We start from the raw sequence: 19,461 nt of genomic DNA, 5'->3' as shown, positions 1-19,461 counted from the left end.
GCCCAGCAGTCAAGGCTGTGGGAGGGCAGAGGATAGGGTGGGAAAAGAGGGGATTTCCTCATATGGTGTATGGTGCTTGGCCGTTTATCAAAAGTGTGTCTATTTGTGAAACCAGATGTGATTAAATTAGGGTTAATCACCTCCCAGTGGCAAATCTGACAACACAGAAGGATCAATGCGCTTTAAAATCCATTCGCTATTAATTCAGAGCTATAATCTTAGTTTACAGTGGTCCAAGTTTGCAGCATCCATGACCTCTTCATATGCAAATTCCCTTTTATGTTATAGATCCCCTTCACTGTTTGCTTTGTGAGCCACACACTCATTAGGCTTCATTAGACAGCGTTGAGTAAGTGACTGGATTAATTATTCAGAGGCTCTGTGATGCTTTTGAGGGGGGATCTCTGCTTCCTGTGTCTTTAAAGTCGTGCAGAGGGGAGCTTACACTAAAGAAAGGAGGGGGCTGCTGTGCGCCAGTTGGAGGTGTCTGCCTGTCGCAGCGGCTCGGGGTTGACATTAAGAAGAAGCAGCGTGTCCATGCCTGAGCAGGGCAGCTACGTCGCAATTTCAAGGCACCGATCATCCGATTGAAGCGGGTCAGATACTCAGCAGACCGGAGGATACATGGATGGACAGAGAAATACTGCAATCGGAATTAAGTTGCCAGCCGGTGCGAGGAATTTCTGGACATAATGGGGAATACGACACCAAAGCCTTTAATAGGTGAGACTTGTTTATTCATTTAGCATTCACGACGGCTTGCAGTGCACACATAGACGCGCGTGCACACACACATACACGCAGGAAAACGGTGTCATGAGCGGAGATACACATGGTTTGTCCTACTTGCGCTCGCTCTGCGCACAGACGCGCTTCCCCATCACGGGGGAGCAAAGCGTGATTCCCAGGGAGCGAGTCCAAGGCAAAGCCGCCTCTCGCCACAAAAAAAAAAAAAAAAAAAAATCTCATAATTTGCACAGCGATGAATTTGAAATCAAAGCTTCTGACAGCCACGCATAATGCAAGCAACCAGCTCATCATGAGAGAACTCAGGAAAACAGCTTATTTTGGTAGCTGATACCCAAGATGCGATCCAGAGATTTCGCGTCAAGTATTATTTTGGCATTGAAACACTGAGTGGTGAAGGATAAAAATGGGATTAACTTGTCCTCAGCTGCACACCCGATTGTAACAACATGCAAACTAGTGGAAATTATACCACACTGTGCATTAAATTCAGCTGTTTTTAATATTTCCATTCTTCTGTGCACAATCAGTTTAAACTTGCTGCTTCCTTCTAGACTTGTTTGTAATTGTTACTATATGAGAATTTTTTCACATTTTTTGGCCATATGCAAAATGGTTTATTTATTATCAGGGTAGATGGATTAATTTCTTTATAAATGAATCCCAATAGGACATTCTAAAAAATATTGCACACAGTATCCAGGTACTATAAGAAGTTGATGAGAAAACTGAATAATATAAATAATCTAAATCTTTCCTAGAAGCTGAACAAGCACAAACAAATCCACCATATTCTTCATGTGTACACCTCTATTTCCTGGTAATATTCCTCACTTATTAGTGCCGTCTTACATAAAATAGAATCTCAAGTGATTGCCAGTGATTTGTTCCTGCACAATCTAATTGTCATTCCCATTTTTAAATTTTTTTTATTTTTGGAATAAACCCGTCATTATGAGCTCTTAGAATACCACTTCCTCAGCCACTTTGTCATGACACCTAGAATACATTACTCGACAATCAGTTCCCCGTATCATTTAGATTCAATGTCTGTCCCACTCCCACGCCCCCAACAGACCCACTCACCGCTTAAACGATGTGGTTTGCTGCCACCAGAGCAGCTGACGTAGAGTTTGGCCTGAGAACGTTTAGTCATAGAGGAGCAGGAGCAGCGTGGGTCCTATTGCTTGCACTGTATGGTTTCTGTTAACATGCAATTAATAGAACATTTGGGTTTGTAGCAGAGATGTGCACGGCATATCATAGTGTAGGCTTTCGTTAGTTATTTTCTCATCTTTTGGCTTTCTTTGTGTGATGAACAAGATGTAACACCACCTGACAGCGCTGTCACAAGTGATGCCAGTGAGCTGTTCACACCAAGAATGTCAAATTTACAACTCCTAGAAGCAAATATGCAACAAAACAGGCTGTGAAATTCTCCCCTGAAGGCCCATGGCTTGCTCAGCGGACGATTTACAGTAAGACGATATGCAGCCTGGATATATAATTGAATAAAGAGCCTAAACATCTTGTGGCCAAACGTAACTCTGACAAATCAGTTTGACATTTCGAAACATTTCCTTTGGCACAGAAGAGTGTCTTGTTCAGTCTTGAGATTGCATTTGTTTGCGTATTTCTATTCACTGGGAACAAAACGGGGAGACCCCATTTCTATTACACAGTTCTTTTTCTCTGAAGGATTTGATTCATGTGAGAAAGCAGATATAATGCATTTGGGAAGTTTTGTGACCGCAGCAACGTCCAAACATCAGCTGAGCAATTTCTGATCAGCTGCCTGAGCCAGTATGGTTTTGTTCCCTCATCACTACGTCTTCTCTCTTTTTACTTCATTTTCTATACATGGCTCCAGCACAGATTTCAGATTCTCAGGCCTAAAATCAAAAAGGACCCCAAACTTTAAACAGATCAGAATCCTTTGCTGAACTTAATGATTTCAGGTTTATCAGGAAACGTCTACATGTGTCTCATGAAGAAGAAAATAGACACTTGCTTACAATGACCCAGCCCCAGTTTCAAATCTGATTTTCCCGCAGCTGTTTTTTTTATTGTCTGATATTGAATTAGAACAAAAATAACCATCAGTACATACCGATGTCAGAGAAGAGTTTTATTGTAAACAAACAAACAAAATTAGTATTTCCGTTCAGCCTTTCCCTTAAAGCTCGTGTCCGGAGTTTCCGTTTGTTTTCAATTTATGTATCATTGTTTAACAAAGCTTAAATGTGTTAGTCTAGTTCGATACTATAATATAAAGTTAGTATGACGCGATATGAAAATTTATTCCTGAGCTCCGCCTTCCTCTCATAGACCCCCATATTATTCCAAAAAGCGCCGGTCGCTGCCAACCAATCAAATTCGAGCTTCCGCTTTGTCATGCTGTCAATCAACGGTTACGCACACAGCAAGCAAGCCCATGCAGAGGTGGGCGAGCTACGCACTACGCAACCGCGAGCACATTTGTTTTGCTTGTGGAGGAGAGAGCGTCAGGGATCAGCAACTTCCAGAAAAGTTACCAATCCCACGGCTTGCCAGGCCAAGAGACCGCAGGACGTTTTTTGGCTCGGGGTGCTCGCATTGCTCCCCGACCACGGCCTCCATAGCCCGCCTGACGGCTTCGTTTAGATGCCCGACCTCTGGAGGAAGATGTTGGGGCGTCTGGGACATACTCTTCGTCAGAGGAGTCATGCAATTCTGAACTCTAGATAGAAATAAATAAACAATGTAACACATATACACGCGTAAATGCACTAAGTTTGATAAACAACGTCATCGAGAGGGATACACGAGTGTAATCACATATTGAAACTTTACTCGTTCGTCCCAACAGATTCATGTTATTTTGGTATTAGGACAAGTTAGACTCAATACAGAATTCTAACGTAATTCCTTTATTATTTACTAAATGTACTAAATGTAGAAGAGTGGAAAACAGCAAAACAGGCGAGATGCTGCAGCACTCCGGGCACTCCTCTCAGGTACTGCACGCGTGCACAAATAAAGGGGCGAAATCAGAGGGAGGGAGGGTGGGACCAACAGTGTTTTGGGAGACGCTGCGATTCAAACTCCGGACACGAGCTTTAAGTATGTCAAAATATTGCATCTATCCTTGAGGCCCAACAAATAAAATATCTGCTAAGTGGACATTCCTGGACATTTTGAAGCTTTTTATGACCATAAGTTGTATTTCATTGCATTGATTGTGGCAGCGCCATCGAGTGGTCATAGTAATTATGCCGAACAAAGTACATGTGAGGTGATGTAGTTACAGAGCCACAAAGTATGTGTAGGGAGGATGTTTGAGTGGATGAACGAGTCAACAAACATTGGGCTTAGACATGGGAGATGGCTGATCTTTTAAACCAACAGACTCTTGACATTACTTTACAGCACCTATTTGCTCATTTCTGTTTAACTGCATGTATTGTTAACCATGACAACAAATCTTCTCTAGTTTAACCCACAACATGATCAGCTAATTTTTGCTTAAACCCAAACAAACAGAAGGGAAAATGTCTGTGAAATATATCACGCTACTGTTAGTCACTTTCAGGGTGAATAGCCATTATTAGGACATATTTGCATTTCCATTGCCATGCATTACCACTATTTGTGGACCTGTAGTAAAACAGTGCAAAGTTATTAGTAGAAATGTGTACCACGTCACCTACAAGTCTATTCACAAGCTTGTGGGTCACCATGTGCATGTGCCAAGTAAATGAAATGTGGCCAGACAACCTTATATGAAGCCATGAATAGATTTCTCTATAGACTTCAAACACTCCAGAGACTGTTTTTAAACCTGCTGTGTAGAATTTCTGTCTTCCCCCTTCTGGCAGTGAGACTAATTACACAAACACAGCCAACAAAGTTTGTCCATTCATTCTTTAGACAGTAGTTGTTCCACTGAGCACCTTTTCATTTTTCCTTGTAGCATCACAAACTTTTCTACTGTTACAACAGTGCTGGTATGTCATCACTGAGCGACAACCTCCAGGTTTGAAAAGCGAGGCCAAGGCAAAACTGCCAAAGCTGCCGTTCCTCGGATGGCCACTTGATGCTGACTCAAAGACTGACTCAATCCTGACAGATTTACCAGAGTGCTGACATAGAAATAAACATGTTTACAGCCTGGTGCAAAAACTGCTTTGGTCCTTATAGCTAATTCCCCCAATTATGACAACTGTACACAGAGTGAATGTTTATTCAACTAACTCATTTAAATTGTATTCAGCTTAACGCTATGCATAAAGTAAGTGCGTAGCTGCTTTGACAGCTGTTATAGGACACTCTACGACCGGAGACATCTGCATGGCCTGCTTCGACTCTACTTCAGCTCCACCTCTTTGTAAAGATGGAAACAGCCTGAGCCGCCACACTGAGCCTATAAAACTGTTCTTCGGGTGACATAACAGTTGGTCGTCCATCTTTATGTGCAGTCAGTGTTCGTCACTGTTTCTTCAGTTACACGCTACACGGCTGAATCTACTTTATCTGAACTCATTTGGCAAGAATGTAATGGATTTTCATTTATATGCAGTCCAACACTAGTTTTACATTTGGTTGAGATTTTACAAAGGAGATGCCATTTTCTGCTACCATCTTTGTTTAGACTTGGTTTTTGAATTGACTTAAAAATCCCTTTGATTGTGCAGCAAATGCAATATTTTTGAACATAGCGTGGTATTTATTTTTATTTATTTTCAGAAGCTTAGCTTTCCGATCCTAATGTAATGCCGTTTCATGAGAGGCTAACGTTGACCATGCTGTGAGCCGTCCCTTGCTGCATGACCTGCTGTGCTATGCCTTTCATCTAATGTCAAACATTTGTCTATATCAGGCTTCCCTGTAGGTCCTTAAACTGCAGTATGTCACTCTGTCAGCGAGGCAGTTGAGCCTTAGGCCTATAGGCTAAGCACCAACATGTTTTTCTCCATTTACTCAAAGTATATTTTACTCTCTCTCTCAAAAGGAAAAAAAATTCCCAGAGTTCGAGAGGAAAGGGGCACCCACACATCATTTGAGATGTTACAGATGTTCTTGCTGCTGCTTCATAGTTTAGAATATAATCAGTGATAATGTCTAATTTAGGAAATGTACTGTGGAACATTTCACTGAGTTATTGTCTTTACACCAGATCGCAGTGAATTTTAAACAGAAATGTAATCACTTGTGGCCCTGGAGGAAAGTGGGAGCACAGCCTCCCATTTTGAATTTCAGCCAATCTATACCATAAACACTCATCTGAAGCTTTCATTTCTCTTAATATCAAACCCAAGCTATCCCAGTCACATTTAGGCCAGCGTTGTTTGCTTTCGGGTCCTTGTTAATTCCTTTTGAGATGTTCATCTAGAAATTCCTTTCCCAAGTAGGACATGGTCTCCTGTGAAGATGAGATCAAAGATTGGGCCTTTTATTTGGGTATTGCTATACTGACTAGGCACTGTGTGATTCATTCTCCACTTCTGAAGATAACTGTGGAGGAATGAAAGGGGCTATTCAGGGTTTGTTTATGCTGTAGGCCAGGGGTGTGTGTAGCCCATAAATACGAGGATGACTTATCGTGTCTGTTGTCGACTTTCTTTTGATTTTTGTGTGTGTTTTCTCTCCCCTGTGATGTTACTAATATTATCACTGGACATGTCTATGTTAGTTTTACCTATAAGCCAAATGGACTTCACAATAAATATTTCCCATTAATTTGTGCACTTGGGTTTTGTCTAAATTTACCTTGTTCTATGTCTGTGATGTAAATATCCCGTATGGATGTAGTGAGGAGACTGATTTGGGACGGTTTACTTTTTTATACTGTAAATGTGGGTTACATGCTAAAAGAGGCTATACTTATGCTTGTTGAGAGGAGCAGAGGGGCTTCATAATTATGATGGGAAAGGAAGTGTGTGAGACTGTGGGCTCCTTTACATAACTGGCCTCTGCCCTCCAGACCAGCTGCCATTGGCCTCTTTGCAGACGAGTTATTGAGTGCTGATATGTTCGTCTCTCTTTCCAACAGCTGGTGTCCCAAACGTTGCTGCTCCGACCTTGTCTGAGACGTATAAAGCAGACCTGCTGACACGCTGCTCTCCGACTTCGTTAAATCAATAATGGCTTTTCTTTCCTCTCACTGTGATGTTTCTCCACCCACAGATGCGACTCTGCAACCCCGCCCGGTGGCTAGTAGGCAGTACTACACCCTCCCTAACAATGGGGCAGGTGTGGAGAGGAGGACGTCTGCTCCCCCGGTCAGCATCAACGTGGAGTCGCCCCGCTTTCACCCGCACGCCAAAGGCAAGAACATCAGGCTGGACGGGCAGCTTCGCCGCGCCACTCGCAAGAACAGCTTCTGTAACGGCATCACATTCAGCCATCGACCTGTGCACCTTTATGAAAAGGTTTGTTTCCATCTCTTTATCACTAACTGTGTGTTTAAGGGAGAGAATAAGTTAAATTCATGCAAACGTCACTTCTTCAGGTGCGCCTGCGCTTGACTGGTGTGCACACCGGCTGGAGTGGAGCTCTGCGGTTTGGTTTTACGAGTCTGGATCCCAGTGAATTGGTTGCCACGGACATCCCCAAGTACGCTTGCCCAGACCTGGTGACACGGCCCGGCTACTGGGCCAAAGCGCTGCCCGAGAGACTGGCCTTGAAGGACAATGTGCTGTCATTCTGGGCCGACCGCCACGGAAGAGTCTTCTATAGCATCAACGAAGGAGAGCCCATCCTCTTCCACTGTGGGCTCAGCATCGGCTGTCCACTCTGGGCCATCATAGATATCTATGGCATCACTCAGGAGGTCACGCTGCTTGGTAAGCATTTAGTTTGCCTGTTTACTTACTTCAGATCCGTCCTATTAAATACTTATGTAAGTAAGCAGTAGCTAACGCCAAAACAGTCAAACATATCTAATAAAGTGTTGAGTTATGGATATTATTCTGTCTGGAATCAGCTTCGTCTGTCAGCTACAAGGCCGTGCATTTTGCATTTTGACCGTAGCTTTGACAACCTTGAAACCTCAGGAAAATATTTTCATAGTGTCAACATATTCACAGCTAATTTAAGCAGCTTCTTGGGACTTGAGCGAGCAGCTGCACTACAAAGCTGTGCAGCACCACGGGCCAGTTCAGCAGGAGGAGGTAGTGCAGACTGTGGCGGCTCAGTGACTCAATGATCTGTGTGATAAAAGTGACCTGTTAGTCTAGAAAACTTCTCCCCCTCAGACTGCCTGACGTAACTCTAAAAGATGAACAAAAGATTTCAACCAGTCAATTCACCCTGGACACTCCTAACAACTCTTCTTCTGCTCATTCCACACTCTCTTACTATCACTTCCCTGCACTTTGTCACTTTCTCCCTTTACGATGCCTTCATTTCCATCACCCCGTCCCCTGCGGTTCCCTCTCGTACTCACTGGGTGTGTTTATCTTCAGTCTGACAGGAGCTATGGCCTTGTTTGGTCAAGGCGGCAGATCCCAGGAGCTTTGGTGAGGGGCCAGTGCACTCAACTGCTCCAGCATCACTAGAAATAGTAATAAAGGAGAGTATCATCACTCAGAGGAGGAGTACTCACGTCAGAAATGTTTATATCAACCTCTAAAATATGCAGAAATTCAGCTGTGCAGCTGCGGATTCAGTGCGTGGACTGTGGCAGTTTAGAGAGCTCATGTTAGAGAAAGACGGAAATGAAATGCGGAGGTAAATAAACTGGTGAATGACAAATAAACCCTGGGTGGCAAAGCTTATGTGTAGTCAAAAGGAAGGTTTATTTACCTCCACAACAAACAGCGCGACAATCGAAGGGCTCCAAGCTTATTTTAGCTCTCGTTGGAGCGTTCATCAACATGAATTATCCAATACATTCATAGCAAACAGTTATTGCTCAGTGTGTTTGATGTCTTATTCCTCAGCTGCTTACTGTCACTCGCAGGAAGACGTATTCAATAGCATTTGCACAGGATATACAGTAAATGGATTTAATGCAGCAACAAAAAAGGCCGCAGATATCCCATGTATGTAAACATTTCTCTTGTTTTTGGTTTTGCTTCATTCTCTTGTTCTCTCTGACACATAAAAAGTTCAATGCATGCACAATGACATCATTTATTAAAGACTCTAATGTGCTTCAGCTGCACATTAGTCAATCTCTCAGTAAATTAGTTGTAGAAAATGCATTGGATTGCTTTCTTTACATGTGAATATTGTGTTTTTTTTATCTTCTATTGTTTTCAGATAATGGATCAATAATTAAATAAGGAAAAAACTGTAGGGAGTCATTTTCAGCATTAGAACATTGCAACAGAGATTTGTCAATTGATTAATTTAATCGAGGTATTGGTCTGTACTATTCCCATATAAACTAAAGTGCACATAACAAATACCTCAAAGCAGCTGTGGAAATACAGATACGGCCTCAGAGCTCATTGCTTTCCTCAGATATCTGATGTGAAAAGGCCTCTGTGGAAAACAGAGAAAAGGAGCAACAACAGGGGAAGTGATTAGCTTGCGTGGGACAGTTCACATGTTGCGATGTCCAAGTCACGTACTTTTTTTTTTTGTCCACATTTTCCACTACAGACAGCACGTTTGCTGAGAGCGTCGGATCCAGCTGCCTGAGTGCGGCCCGTCTGAGTGCCTATCTGCCCCAGAGTAGCCACGACTCGGCCAATTACAGCAACAATCAGCTGGAAAACAACCAGGCTGCCGCTGCCAAAATGGCAAACCTCCAGCTCAATAACTACACTCAGCTCATCCCCTGCTGCTCTTCCACCTCTTCCTCCTCCACACCCTCCTCATCTGCCTCCACTGGATTCAGCGTACCGAGGGCGTCCCGGGGCCTTCCTTCCCCCCTGGACAATGACTTGCACTTTCACCCCGTCCGCGGCTCTGACGTGATACTTTCTGCAGACCGCTCAGCCGCCTGCATCCACTTCCTGGACAGCAGTCGGACTCTGGTGTTCAGCGATCGGCCGCTGCACATAGGTGAGACTTTGTACGTGGAGGTCGGACACCTGGGCCTGCCGTACTTCGGGGCGCTGTCGTTTGGTGTAACGTCTTGTGATCCAGCCAGTCTGCACGCTGGAGACCTGCCAGCTGATCCTGAGGTTCTCCTGGACCGAAAAGAGTACTGGGTGGTGCACCGGGGCTTCCCCATGCCTTGCTCTGGAGACGTGCTCAGCTTCAGCTTGCTGCCCAGCGGAGAGGTGCATCACGGGGTGAATGGAGCGGGGCGAGGTCGGCTCCTCTGTGTGGACTCCTCTCAGGTCCTGTGGGCTTTCTTCACCCTGCATGGGGCCGTCAACAGACTCAGGATACTCGGTGAGTGTCGTTGGAACAGCACACAGAGGTGATATCAAGAATCAAAACCACTGTCATTAAAATCCCTCAAGTCCTCTAGCTTTATTTAGATGAGACATGCCATCAAGGAAAACACAAAAAACCCCAAAAAGGAACCTTACAGGTCGTGGTGATTATGACTATAAATCCTTTTGTGTCTGTGGAAATCTGATAATGTGCTTCAAGTGAGTTCACCAACATTACAAAAACAAGAAGAAAATTCTGGGGATGGGGAGTTTACAAGAAGGTACCAGACCCCTTTAAACCGCTCCTAAACTCTGCTTGAGACTGCCAGCTGAAGGCTGCATCATTTATTTATTATATTTCATTTTATTTCTAAGGAACCATGTTCAATATTAAAGATAAGTGTTTCCATTTGATGCATTGTACCAGAGTTACCCCTCAGGCTCATTGTCATCTCCAGTGCCCTGACAAGTCACAGTCAAAACTTGGAACACACATAGCAAATTAATACACACTTTGACAGCACCAGGACATGTGAAGACAAATTTAAAACCATGATATTTGAGCAATATTTACAAAAAAGCACTGTACCATATGGAATATGGAGTCAGTGGCTACAAAGTTGAGTAGATTTTAGCATATTTGAAGGTACTGTTAGAATTATAACTATTTTTTGTTATTTGCTGCTATTAGCAAAACATACCTGGCAATACATACACATAGATGTCTGTTCAAATTTTGTGTGATCGAGTGTTGCATTGTGGGAAATGTAGGCACCAGGTCTTTAAATCATGGATTAAAAAAGAAGACAGATTCTGCTGCATTAGCTTGACTGTGGTGCTGAATTTGCTCTCTATGCATAAAGTAACAAGCAGGTTTATTAGACAGATTCAAAGCCAGTCTTCATATTAAACTCTATCCCACAAAGTGAATACACATATTTCCCGAAAAGTTTTGCTTTAATGCTAAAATGATGAAAGTCTATTCTAGGCAGCCCCCTGAATGTTTCTTTCCCACACTAAAGGAATGCATTAGGGTGGTTTATGTCTGTGTGAGCCCGCTCAGCTTTGAGCTGTGACCTATCTGTCCCAGTCCCACTACTCCCATGAAAACTCCCATCAGCTCTGACCTCATTTTCAACAGTCTGTGATCCAGCAATATTCCTCTCAGACAGAAACAACTCTATGAAACGAATATGCATATCTAATCTGACTGGTTAGGTCCGGCCAGCGTAGCAGCCTCACGCTCCAGCATTACTTTTAAACAGTATGCTGAAATCAGCTCGAGATCCTTTGTGTGAATCCAAGTTTTGAAGTCACTTGACAAAATTTGTTCATGTGTTTTTATGTTGGTGACACAGGAACATTGCAGTCCAGCCCTCCCTCCACGTCTCCCACCACCTCTCAGAGCAGCAGCCCAGATGACAGTGACTCAGACCTGGCGTTCAGCGTCAACAGATCCTCCTCTGCCTCTGAATCCTCTCTGGGTAAGTTGCCAAATGTTGACAGCATGCCTAATGCTGCATTGTATACAGAAAACCCTCGCAAGATCACTACGGTAACATTTGTGTGGTTTGAATTTGTTACGTGACGAGTCAGGGGGAGAGATGTTTTGTCTCACTTTTGATGTGGCAACAGCACATCTCCTTCTGTATACTACATTTTTGGATTGTGGAGGAAACTTCTCAGATGGGAACATTTGCAGCTTTTCCTTCTTTTTTTAACTTTATAGTAAACTGAACAGTTTTAGTTTACCAAAACTTTTCTCCTTTGATGCCATTCCTTTGCGGGACACTTATTTTAAATAGATTTTTGATGACGCTTAGACCAAACACTGAAATGATTAAACCCGAGTACTTTCTGCTTTTGTATTTAGTAGCTTTAATAATTTATCTTCTGCATTTGGACTGGGTTATAAATAAGTCAGAACACACTCCAAAACAACAACAGACATCAGGAATATGTAAAAGCAACAGTGAACGTGGAATGCTCTCCCAGAAACAACAGCGACCGACAGCGACCTCCCAACAGCGACCGAGAGTTGTCTGTGTCTGCTTCATTTTAAGGCACCCACATATGTTTTCTTGCTTTTCCTGCAGTGACGGCTCCCAGCTCCCCTCTCAGTCCTCCCACCTCTCCCTCCCTCACCGCCTCAGAGCCGCCCCCTGCTGGAAAAAACGGAGAATGCACCATCTGCTTCGACCAGGAGGTGGACACGGTCATCTACACCTGCGGACACATGTGTCTGTGCAACGACTGCGGCCTGAAGCTGAAGAGACAGATCAACGCCTGCTGTCCGATATGCAGGAGGCCGATCAAAGATGTGATCAAAACGTATCGGCCGTGATTTTTAAACAGGTGAGGCGGCTTCCTGCTGCTGGGTCCCACCTGTTGACCCCTCTCAGGCTTTGCTGGACAATGGGCCTTGACCCCAACTGGACGTTTGCCACACCAGGACATTATTGTGCCTATCAGATTTCCATTTTTTTTAATGTAAGTCACCTGGAGACAGACTCTGCTCTTCATACGCCGAACTGTGATGAAGCTCATCTCAGACTGCAGACATGAGCACCAATATTTTGGCTAAGAAAGAAGAGACGAATCATGTGCTCCCTTTTTGTTTTCTATTTTCCATGTGATGTCTTTTCTGTCACATGTACTCGCCGAGCAGAAAGGCTCGCTGTGAATATTTGTCCGTACCTTCTTTGACCTAGATTTACGTGTGCTTCAGCAGAATATGCGGACCATCGTCTACGACTTCTAGTGCCTTAGATATTTTTGTCACATTATGTGTTCAAGTAATTATGCTAACAACCCTAGCCATATTTTCAATGTACAGTGCTGAGAGTTTGTAGTGAAAAAGGCACACAGATGCAGAATTTATGCAATAAAATTTGGAATAGTATGTAGAAAAGATGGTTGTAAATGTACGTAAGAGTGTTCAGCGGTGGCTTTATGAAAAGTGTGATTGGAAAGTTTGTCTGGAAAGAATACAACAAAGAATCTGGTTTTGCACATTGAGCGATTATTAAAAGTGGACTAAGTGTGATTACAGTGTGTCTGGTTTCAGTTATAACAGTGGTTTGAATAAAATTCAAAGAAGCACAATCACGAAAGAGACCCATTATCTCCAGAACAATGGGTTATCAGGTTAAATCAAATGTCGAGTCAACATCTAATTCAGTCCAATTTATGCCAAATTCAGTGTATATCTCCTCAGTTTGCTCGCTGTTCGTTCTTTGTGAACACTGAAAAAACTCTGTGTACACAGCCCCAGCTCTGTAAATGGGAAACAAAGACAGTGGCTCAGACAGACGCATACAAAACTATTCTAGGGTTTCCTGTGCACGTCCACGGTTATTCACATTTGTGCACAGGATAGGACGAAGGGGAGAGGAGGAGTAATAAGGAAGAAAGGGGAAATCTAAATATATACTAGACCGCTAGCTAAATATCAACAATCTGTCTCCAAAACTGCAGATCCACCTTCAAATTGTAATAAATGCAGAAATATAATCAAAAATGTAGTTGTTTCCTCTTTAATAAAGAGATAAACACAAAGACTGATATCAGTATCTGTGAAGCTGTTATCAGTAATAATGGCTCCGCTTTAGGGAGCCATGACAATATTTTTAGAGTAAATATTAAACATTTTTGATGTAGCTAATAAACTTATTTGCAAAACATGAGTGAGCTTTTTTTCTTTATGAAATTTGAATAAAATAATTGTTAGTGACACGATATCCCCTGCTACAACCAGGCCTGTGCTTTATTCTACTTCATATTTCCCTTTTTTAAATGGATTTTGCTGGCCTTGAAGACTGTGATTAGATTTAACAGCAGACTAGCAACTAAACTGATCTGCAAGGGAGACAGTTTTGATCATTTTATTTTCCAAGGCCAAGACTGAAGTCGAAACAGTGGACCACCTAAAAGTGCTCCTAGTGTTTTCCTACAGTATTATGATATACTTTTATTATTTGTTCAACAGTGTAGAAACGAGTAAAACTTAGTATCATAGGAAGATTTATCTATTTTTGATAAGTGTGATGGAGCTACAGACTACTTTAAAGTAATCGCTTTATTATTGTCATAATAGCTCCTTTTTCAACTTAATCATTGCACCTGTCATGAATAAATGTCTGTTTTTAAAAAGGTCAATAAGCGTGGCCATATAGGAGGTTAAGGTTGAACGGAGGTTTTTTGGTTTCACCTGATTCTTTATTGTAATTGAACATCCTTAATTTACATTTATCAGGTAATTGGGGACATGATCAAAAGAGTAGCACATGAGCCCGCTTTATTTATTTTTTCCTAGTAGAAAGTACTTAATTGCACTGCTTGCTACATTAATTTTGCGCTGCTCTGCAACATTTAATGTAATGCAGAGTTAACAATACAGGCTAACATTACACCTTGCCGTGCCACAAATCAGAATAAATTCCTGTTATCTTAATAAGGAGAACATCTTTATTTGGGCCTCTTTAGTAAAGGATTACCACAAAGTCAACAGCAACGTTTGGATAAACCAGGCCAAAGAGCCCTTCAGTGAAAAACATCATAGTGAGAAGAAACTCGATTGGGATGGTAAGTCAGAATAAAAGTAGCTGTAACTGATAAATAATTTTAATGTGATTACTGAATTTAAGAATGTTACATTAATGTGTAATGTGGGCATAAGCTCACTGGGATGCTAATGTTTCTCTGAATCTGTCATGAGTGAGTGGCATTTTTTCTAATATATCTGACATTAGCATGTACTTTAGTGCTTTTTTGGAGTGTTTCTGTCAACTTGTGGCTAAAAACCGCATACAGTTGTGGTGCAGTCTGAAAATAACACAAAGAACTTGACATGACATGAAATGAATGCCTTTTTTCTTTCAGCACTTAGCTAAAACATGCTAACAGCTCAGCGTATCTGTTGGCTTATCACGAGTTCAGTCACTAAATACAGCAGAACTTTGAAAGATAATCTATCTTCTGAGTATTTCTGAGTGTTTGTGGCATGAGACTCTTTTTGCAGAGGAAGTTAACTCATGAAATGCTTAATTTATGTACTTCTTCCATTACAGCAGTGACAGAGTCGATAAAAAGACATGCAGTATGAGTTGTCTTATTTCATGAAGTTCAAAATTCTCAGTGAGTAAAAAGTGAGCTGTTTTAACCTTTCACTGACAAAAATAGGAAACTAATGGAAAACATTTAAACACTTGTTCTAATTTACAAAACAAGCCAACTTGTAACAACAAAGGCACGGCAGGCTAACCCTGTAAGACCTCAGATGTGTCGTGTCTGTGACTATCAAAAGACAAATGTTGAAACATCCTGAACTGTGTCCACACTGTAAATAGAATTATGTATGCTAAATTTAACTAACAGTTAAATAAAGATACATAACACAAGACAAAGCCCTGAAGGGAAGACATGCCACATCTCACAAAAAGTGAACCACGTTGACACTTACACACAATCAATCTGTGAATGGACAGAGACAGTGCTGGCAGCTCATTACTGGGATGTATTTAAACTGAATTTCCTGTTAATGAACAATGTCCACAGTAAAAAATAAAATTAAAGCCAGGACATTTACTCTATTGTAATGACTGTAGTAACAAAATGTGCTTTGCTTAATTGGGATATCGTGAAAAGAACATTTTATGCTTTTTAATGTTGTATATAAAATAAATTAAGTTACAGTCTCTACAATTTACTGGTGTACCAACAGGCAAAAACACAATTTAAAAATAGACATTTGCTATTATTTAATAGGCTAATTGTATATCAGTAGCCTAGCCGCGCTAGACCCATGTTGTGAAGGCACAAGGGTCTAGGACCGCTCGACAGGGAGGGAGGCGGGCTAAAAGGTTGTCTTTCAAATCACTCTGCAGCAATTGGGTAGGTATACAACAATCAGTGCAACGAATAGGCTGACGTAGTTCCTAGAGCGCCGGCGGATTGTGGCTAAGTCCCATTAGCTTTCCAACCAGCGGACCCAACTGGTATATTAAGGATTTGCCATACCCCGTCGGCATAAGTCCAAATACGTCTTTCTTCTCAATGAAACACTTCAGTGCCGTCCTTTGTTTATCTTTCAAGTTGAATTTTAGCTTCAAATCTTTAAGGGCTGTGGCCAAAGCCGAGTCGAAAGATAGCTGTTTATTGTGCAACGGTTGTTTCTGTCAGAATCGTCGCGCCTCTGTCGTCACTTAGTTATGCCCGCCTTCTGACTCTACACTTCATGGTGATTGGTCCGGCCAGTTTTAGGAGAATCCAGCCTCGAGCCTTATGGAGGGTAACTAGACCCACCCTGGCAGAGAATTAAATTTGTTGCCGTGGGTTGTCTAGCGCGGCTAGGCTAGTATATCAGCAGTATAAAAACTGAAAATGTAATGTATACCCATAAAATAAAAAAATTACCTTGCAGCTCATTACCCAAACTTTTAATTTAAGGTTAAAAAAATCATTTACCATTTTTGTCAACATCACATTATATCTAAAGTAAATAAAATTAGACTAGACTGTTCTGTGAGTTATTTATGTACCTACAATGATTTAAAAAACAAAACAACAATAACAACTCTCCTGTGATATAACCTGATTTTTACTTACTTACACTACAGCCCAAAAGTTTGAAAGCAACTTCATGTTTCTGTTTACAGTGCCTTACTTAAAAACGAGAATTAATTCTATGGATTTTGGAACTTATTTACTGCACGATCAGACTTTGCTTTTCATTTTATTTCATTTTCCTCAATTTACTTTAAGGCATACATTGAAGATCCCAGATAATTGTTGAATAAATGCTATCAAATGAAAAGAAGGGCTTAGTTTTAGGATTGAGAAGATTTACAAGAGTCACAACTTCAGTGCAAAAGTAAAAATAAATAAATAAATCACAGGTTGCACTATTTACTTCAGCTCCTTGGCTTTTGAGAGTTTGCATACAAAAATCCCGATAAATCTCAACTGTGTCCATATCTTTGACAAAGTACCAAAGAAATGCTAGAAAGAAACAGCTGAGTAAAGAAACAAGAGTACAGATTTGTACACTGATGAAAGAAGGAAACACTGAAAGAGAAATTGCAAAACACCTAACGGTGTCCAACAAAGGAGTGAACAACATCCTAAAGACACTAGAAGAAACTGGAGGTTAGGATGATAGAAACAGGTCTGGAAGAAAAAGAAGGTTACTACAAAAGCAGACGATAAATATACCATTATTAACAGTAAGACAGCAGGAAACAGCACCACAAATAAAGGAGGAAATCAACATGACATGGTCGAAACCCATATATCTGACAACTGTGAAAAGTCTGAAGGGTTGTGTCTCTGCAAAAAGAAAAGTACTTTGTCCAAAGAACAAGAAAAAAAAGATGAGTGGGCACCAAGCACACAAAAATTGGACCTATAATGACTGGAAACAAGTTCTCTAGACTGACGAAAGCAAGTTTGAACTATTTGGTTCAAATCACAGAGTCTATGTTTGCAGACAAGGTGGTGAACATCTTAAAGTAACACATGTAACACCCACAATAAAGCATGGAGGTGGTAGTGCCATGGTGTTGGGATGTTTTGCAGATGAGAGAGTAGGAGATTTGTCTGAAAAAAGGGTATCATGATGAAGGAACAGCACCCCTTCATCCTCCAGCATCATGCAGTTCCATCTGGACTAAGACTTGTGGGTCCACAGTTTGTCTTGCAGAAAGATATTGACCCTAGGCATTCTTCTAAGCTCTGTCATGGTTACTAGACAAAAAACGATGAGAAATTCTTTCTTTGAACGATGGTTTGGCCCCCTGAGTCTCCAGACCTCTCTCCAATTGAGCTTGTGTGGGATGAATTGGATCGATCAGTCAGACAAGTGCTTCCCACGAATCAGCAGTCTCTCACTGATGAACTAAAGAAAGCTTGGAATGAAACAAATTTTAATCGAAACCAAATATCATATCACTTGATATTAGTGCAACATGAAAATGTAAATAAACTGAAACGCATCATGCACTATAGAGAATTTATGTTAAGAAAATACGGTCATACACCTGTTTACACACATTTATTTCTTGGAGTGTGGTGACTCATTTTAAGAGGCTAAAATAATTACACAATTTAGGTATCTCTGCTGTAATGACAAGCCTGTTTATGTGAAGTGATGGTGATGTCAGCATCACCATCTTCTGAGGATGATTGGAGTCTAAATTTATCCTCTCTTCTAAGGTATGATTGATTTTTTTCCACACAGCCACAGTGTTTGTTGCACCACATTTAACTTCTAAGTCTGCTTGTTCTTAGTCTGCACATTTTTCTTGTCATAAAAACATTCGGTTTGAAGAGCATAATATCAGTTTCATAACTGGGAGAAATGACTGCACTGCATGAACAGGTGAAGATAGTTGTGAGCAGGTAATTTGGTTGCAGGATGTCCCAAACTGACAAATCATTCAAAATTTAGTCAGGTTTTCAAAAAATAGCTAACAAATGCGAAACATTTTGGTAGAAATCAAACATTTTATACACAAAGTAGATTTTTATTGAAAATGTGGTCCTAATGTTTTACCTCTATCCAAAACATGGATCGAAAAACTTCTTGCATCTTATATGTGCTTCTATTTATGCATTGTATGATCCAAACCACTGCCCAAAGACAGCAAATTAGTCAACACACAAGCTTTATGTGCTGGTAGCTCTTTAACTGTAACTGTCGGCCTCTCTTGCTTGAAATGTCCACAACATTTTATATTGGCACTTTGGCAACTTGGTGAATATTACAGTTCACCATTCTAATAGTTAGCTCTTAATGCACACCTTTCTCCTTTCAGTTTTCTTTAATCCTTTGAGCCCTGGAGGCTGCTTTCTGAAAAAAAAAAAAAAAATCTTCACATCGAGGTCAAAATGAACAGCCTTGGGCTCAATAGATAAGAGACACTTGGCAGAACTTTGAAATGCAATAAGTCTGCTTATCTATATCACCAGGCCAGAATGAGGTTTGGAAATCCACTTCCGCCTGATAAAAACAGCAAATTAGAGAGTAAAGAGCCTTACAACAGTGAGCCAGTAAACAGTGGTGCTATTGGGTCTGTTCTAATTCGAGTTCCAATTTCTCAGGTGCAACTCCACTAAATTTGATGCAAAAGAGATGAGGTACAACACATCCATTTTAGTCATAGTAACACCAGGGATCTTCTTCAGTGAACATGCAAGGCTTGGCAGTGTTAGGAAAATAGTGCCAGATACGTTCTGTTCCCAGCACAGGGACTTCTGGGGTAGACCGGCTTACGTAACTAAAAGATTTCTGAAATCATTTTATTCCTCACTGATTGGCAGAATCCGCTTGTCCCAACTCTTCAATAATTCCGTATGAAGACTACTCTGAGAGAAACTGAGCGGGGCACAGCCTTCGTTTGTA

At 41.4% G+C, this 19,461-nt stretch overlaps 1 protein-coding gene across 1 annotated transcript; it reads left to right on the top strand.

Annotated features, from left to right (window-relative positions):
- The first annotated feature begins 352 nt into the window (after window positions 1-352).
- On the top strand, window positions 353-13,107 carry neurl1b (neuralized E3 ubiquitin protein ligase 1B). The gene is made up of 6 exons (XM_022196119.2): window positions 353-723; window positions 6,913-7,157; window positions 7,238-7,571; window positions 9,337-10,077; window positions 11,420-11,545; window positions 12,158-13,107. The coding sequence occupies exons 1-6, from the start codon at window positions 693-695 to the stop codon at window positions 12,403-12,405; spliced, it is 1,725 nt and encodes a 574-aa protein (XP_022051811.2). The 5' UTR covers window positions 353-692; the 3' UTR covers window positions 12,406-13,107.
- Window positions 13,108-19,461: the final 6,354 nt, after the last annotated feature.

Source organism: Acanthochromis polyacanthus, chromosome 10, assembly GCF_021347895.1.
Source record: "Acanthochromis polyacanthus isolate Apoly-LR-REF ecotype Palm Island chromosome 10, KAUST_Apoly_ChrSc, whole genome shotgun sequence".
NCBI lineage: Eukaryota > Metazoa > Chordata > Actinopteri > Pomacentridae > Acanthochromis > Acanthochromis polyacanthus.
The sequence above is the reverse complement of the archived record's forward strand: the minus strand, read 5'-3'. Positions and strand labels throughout refer to the sequence as shown.

Bases quoted from the DNA above. Each gene is read 5' to 3' on its own strand.
- neurl1b (XM_022196119.2), top strand. From the start codon at position 693: ATGGGGAATACGACACCAAAGCCTTTAATAG. The intron at 7,572-9,336 runs GTAAGCATTTAG...TTTCCACTACAG, and splicing joins TCAGGAGGTCACGCTGCTTG to ACAGCACGTTTGCTGAGAGC. The intron at 11,546-12,157 runs GTAAGTTGCCAA...CTTTTCCTGCAG, and splicing joins TGCCTCTGAATCCTCTCTGG to TGACGGCTCCCAGCTCCCCT.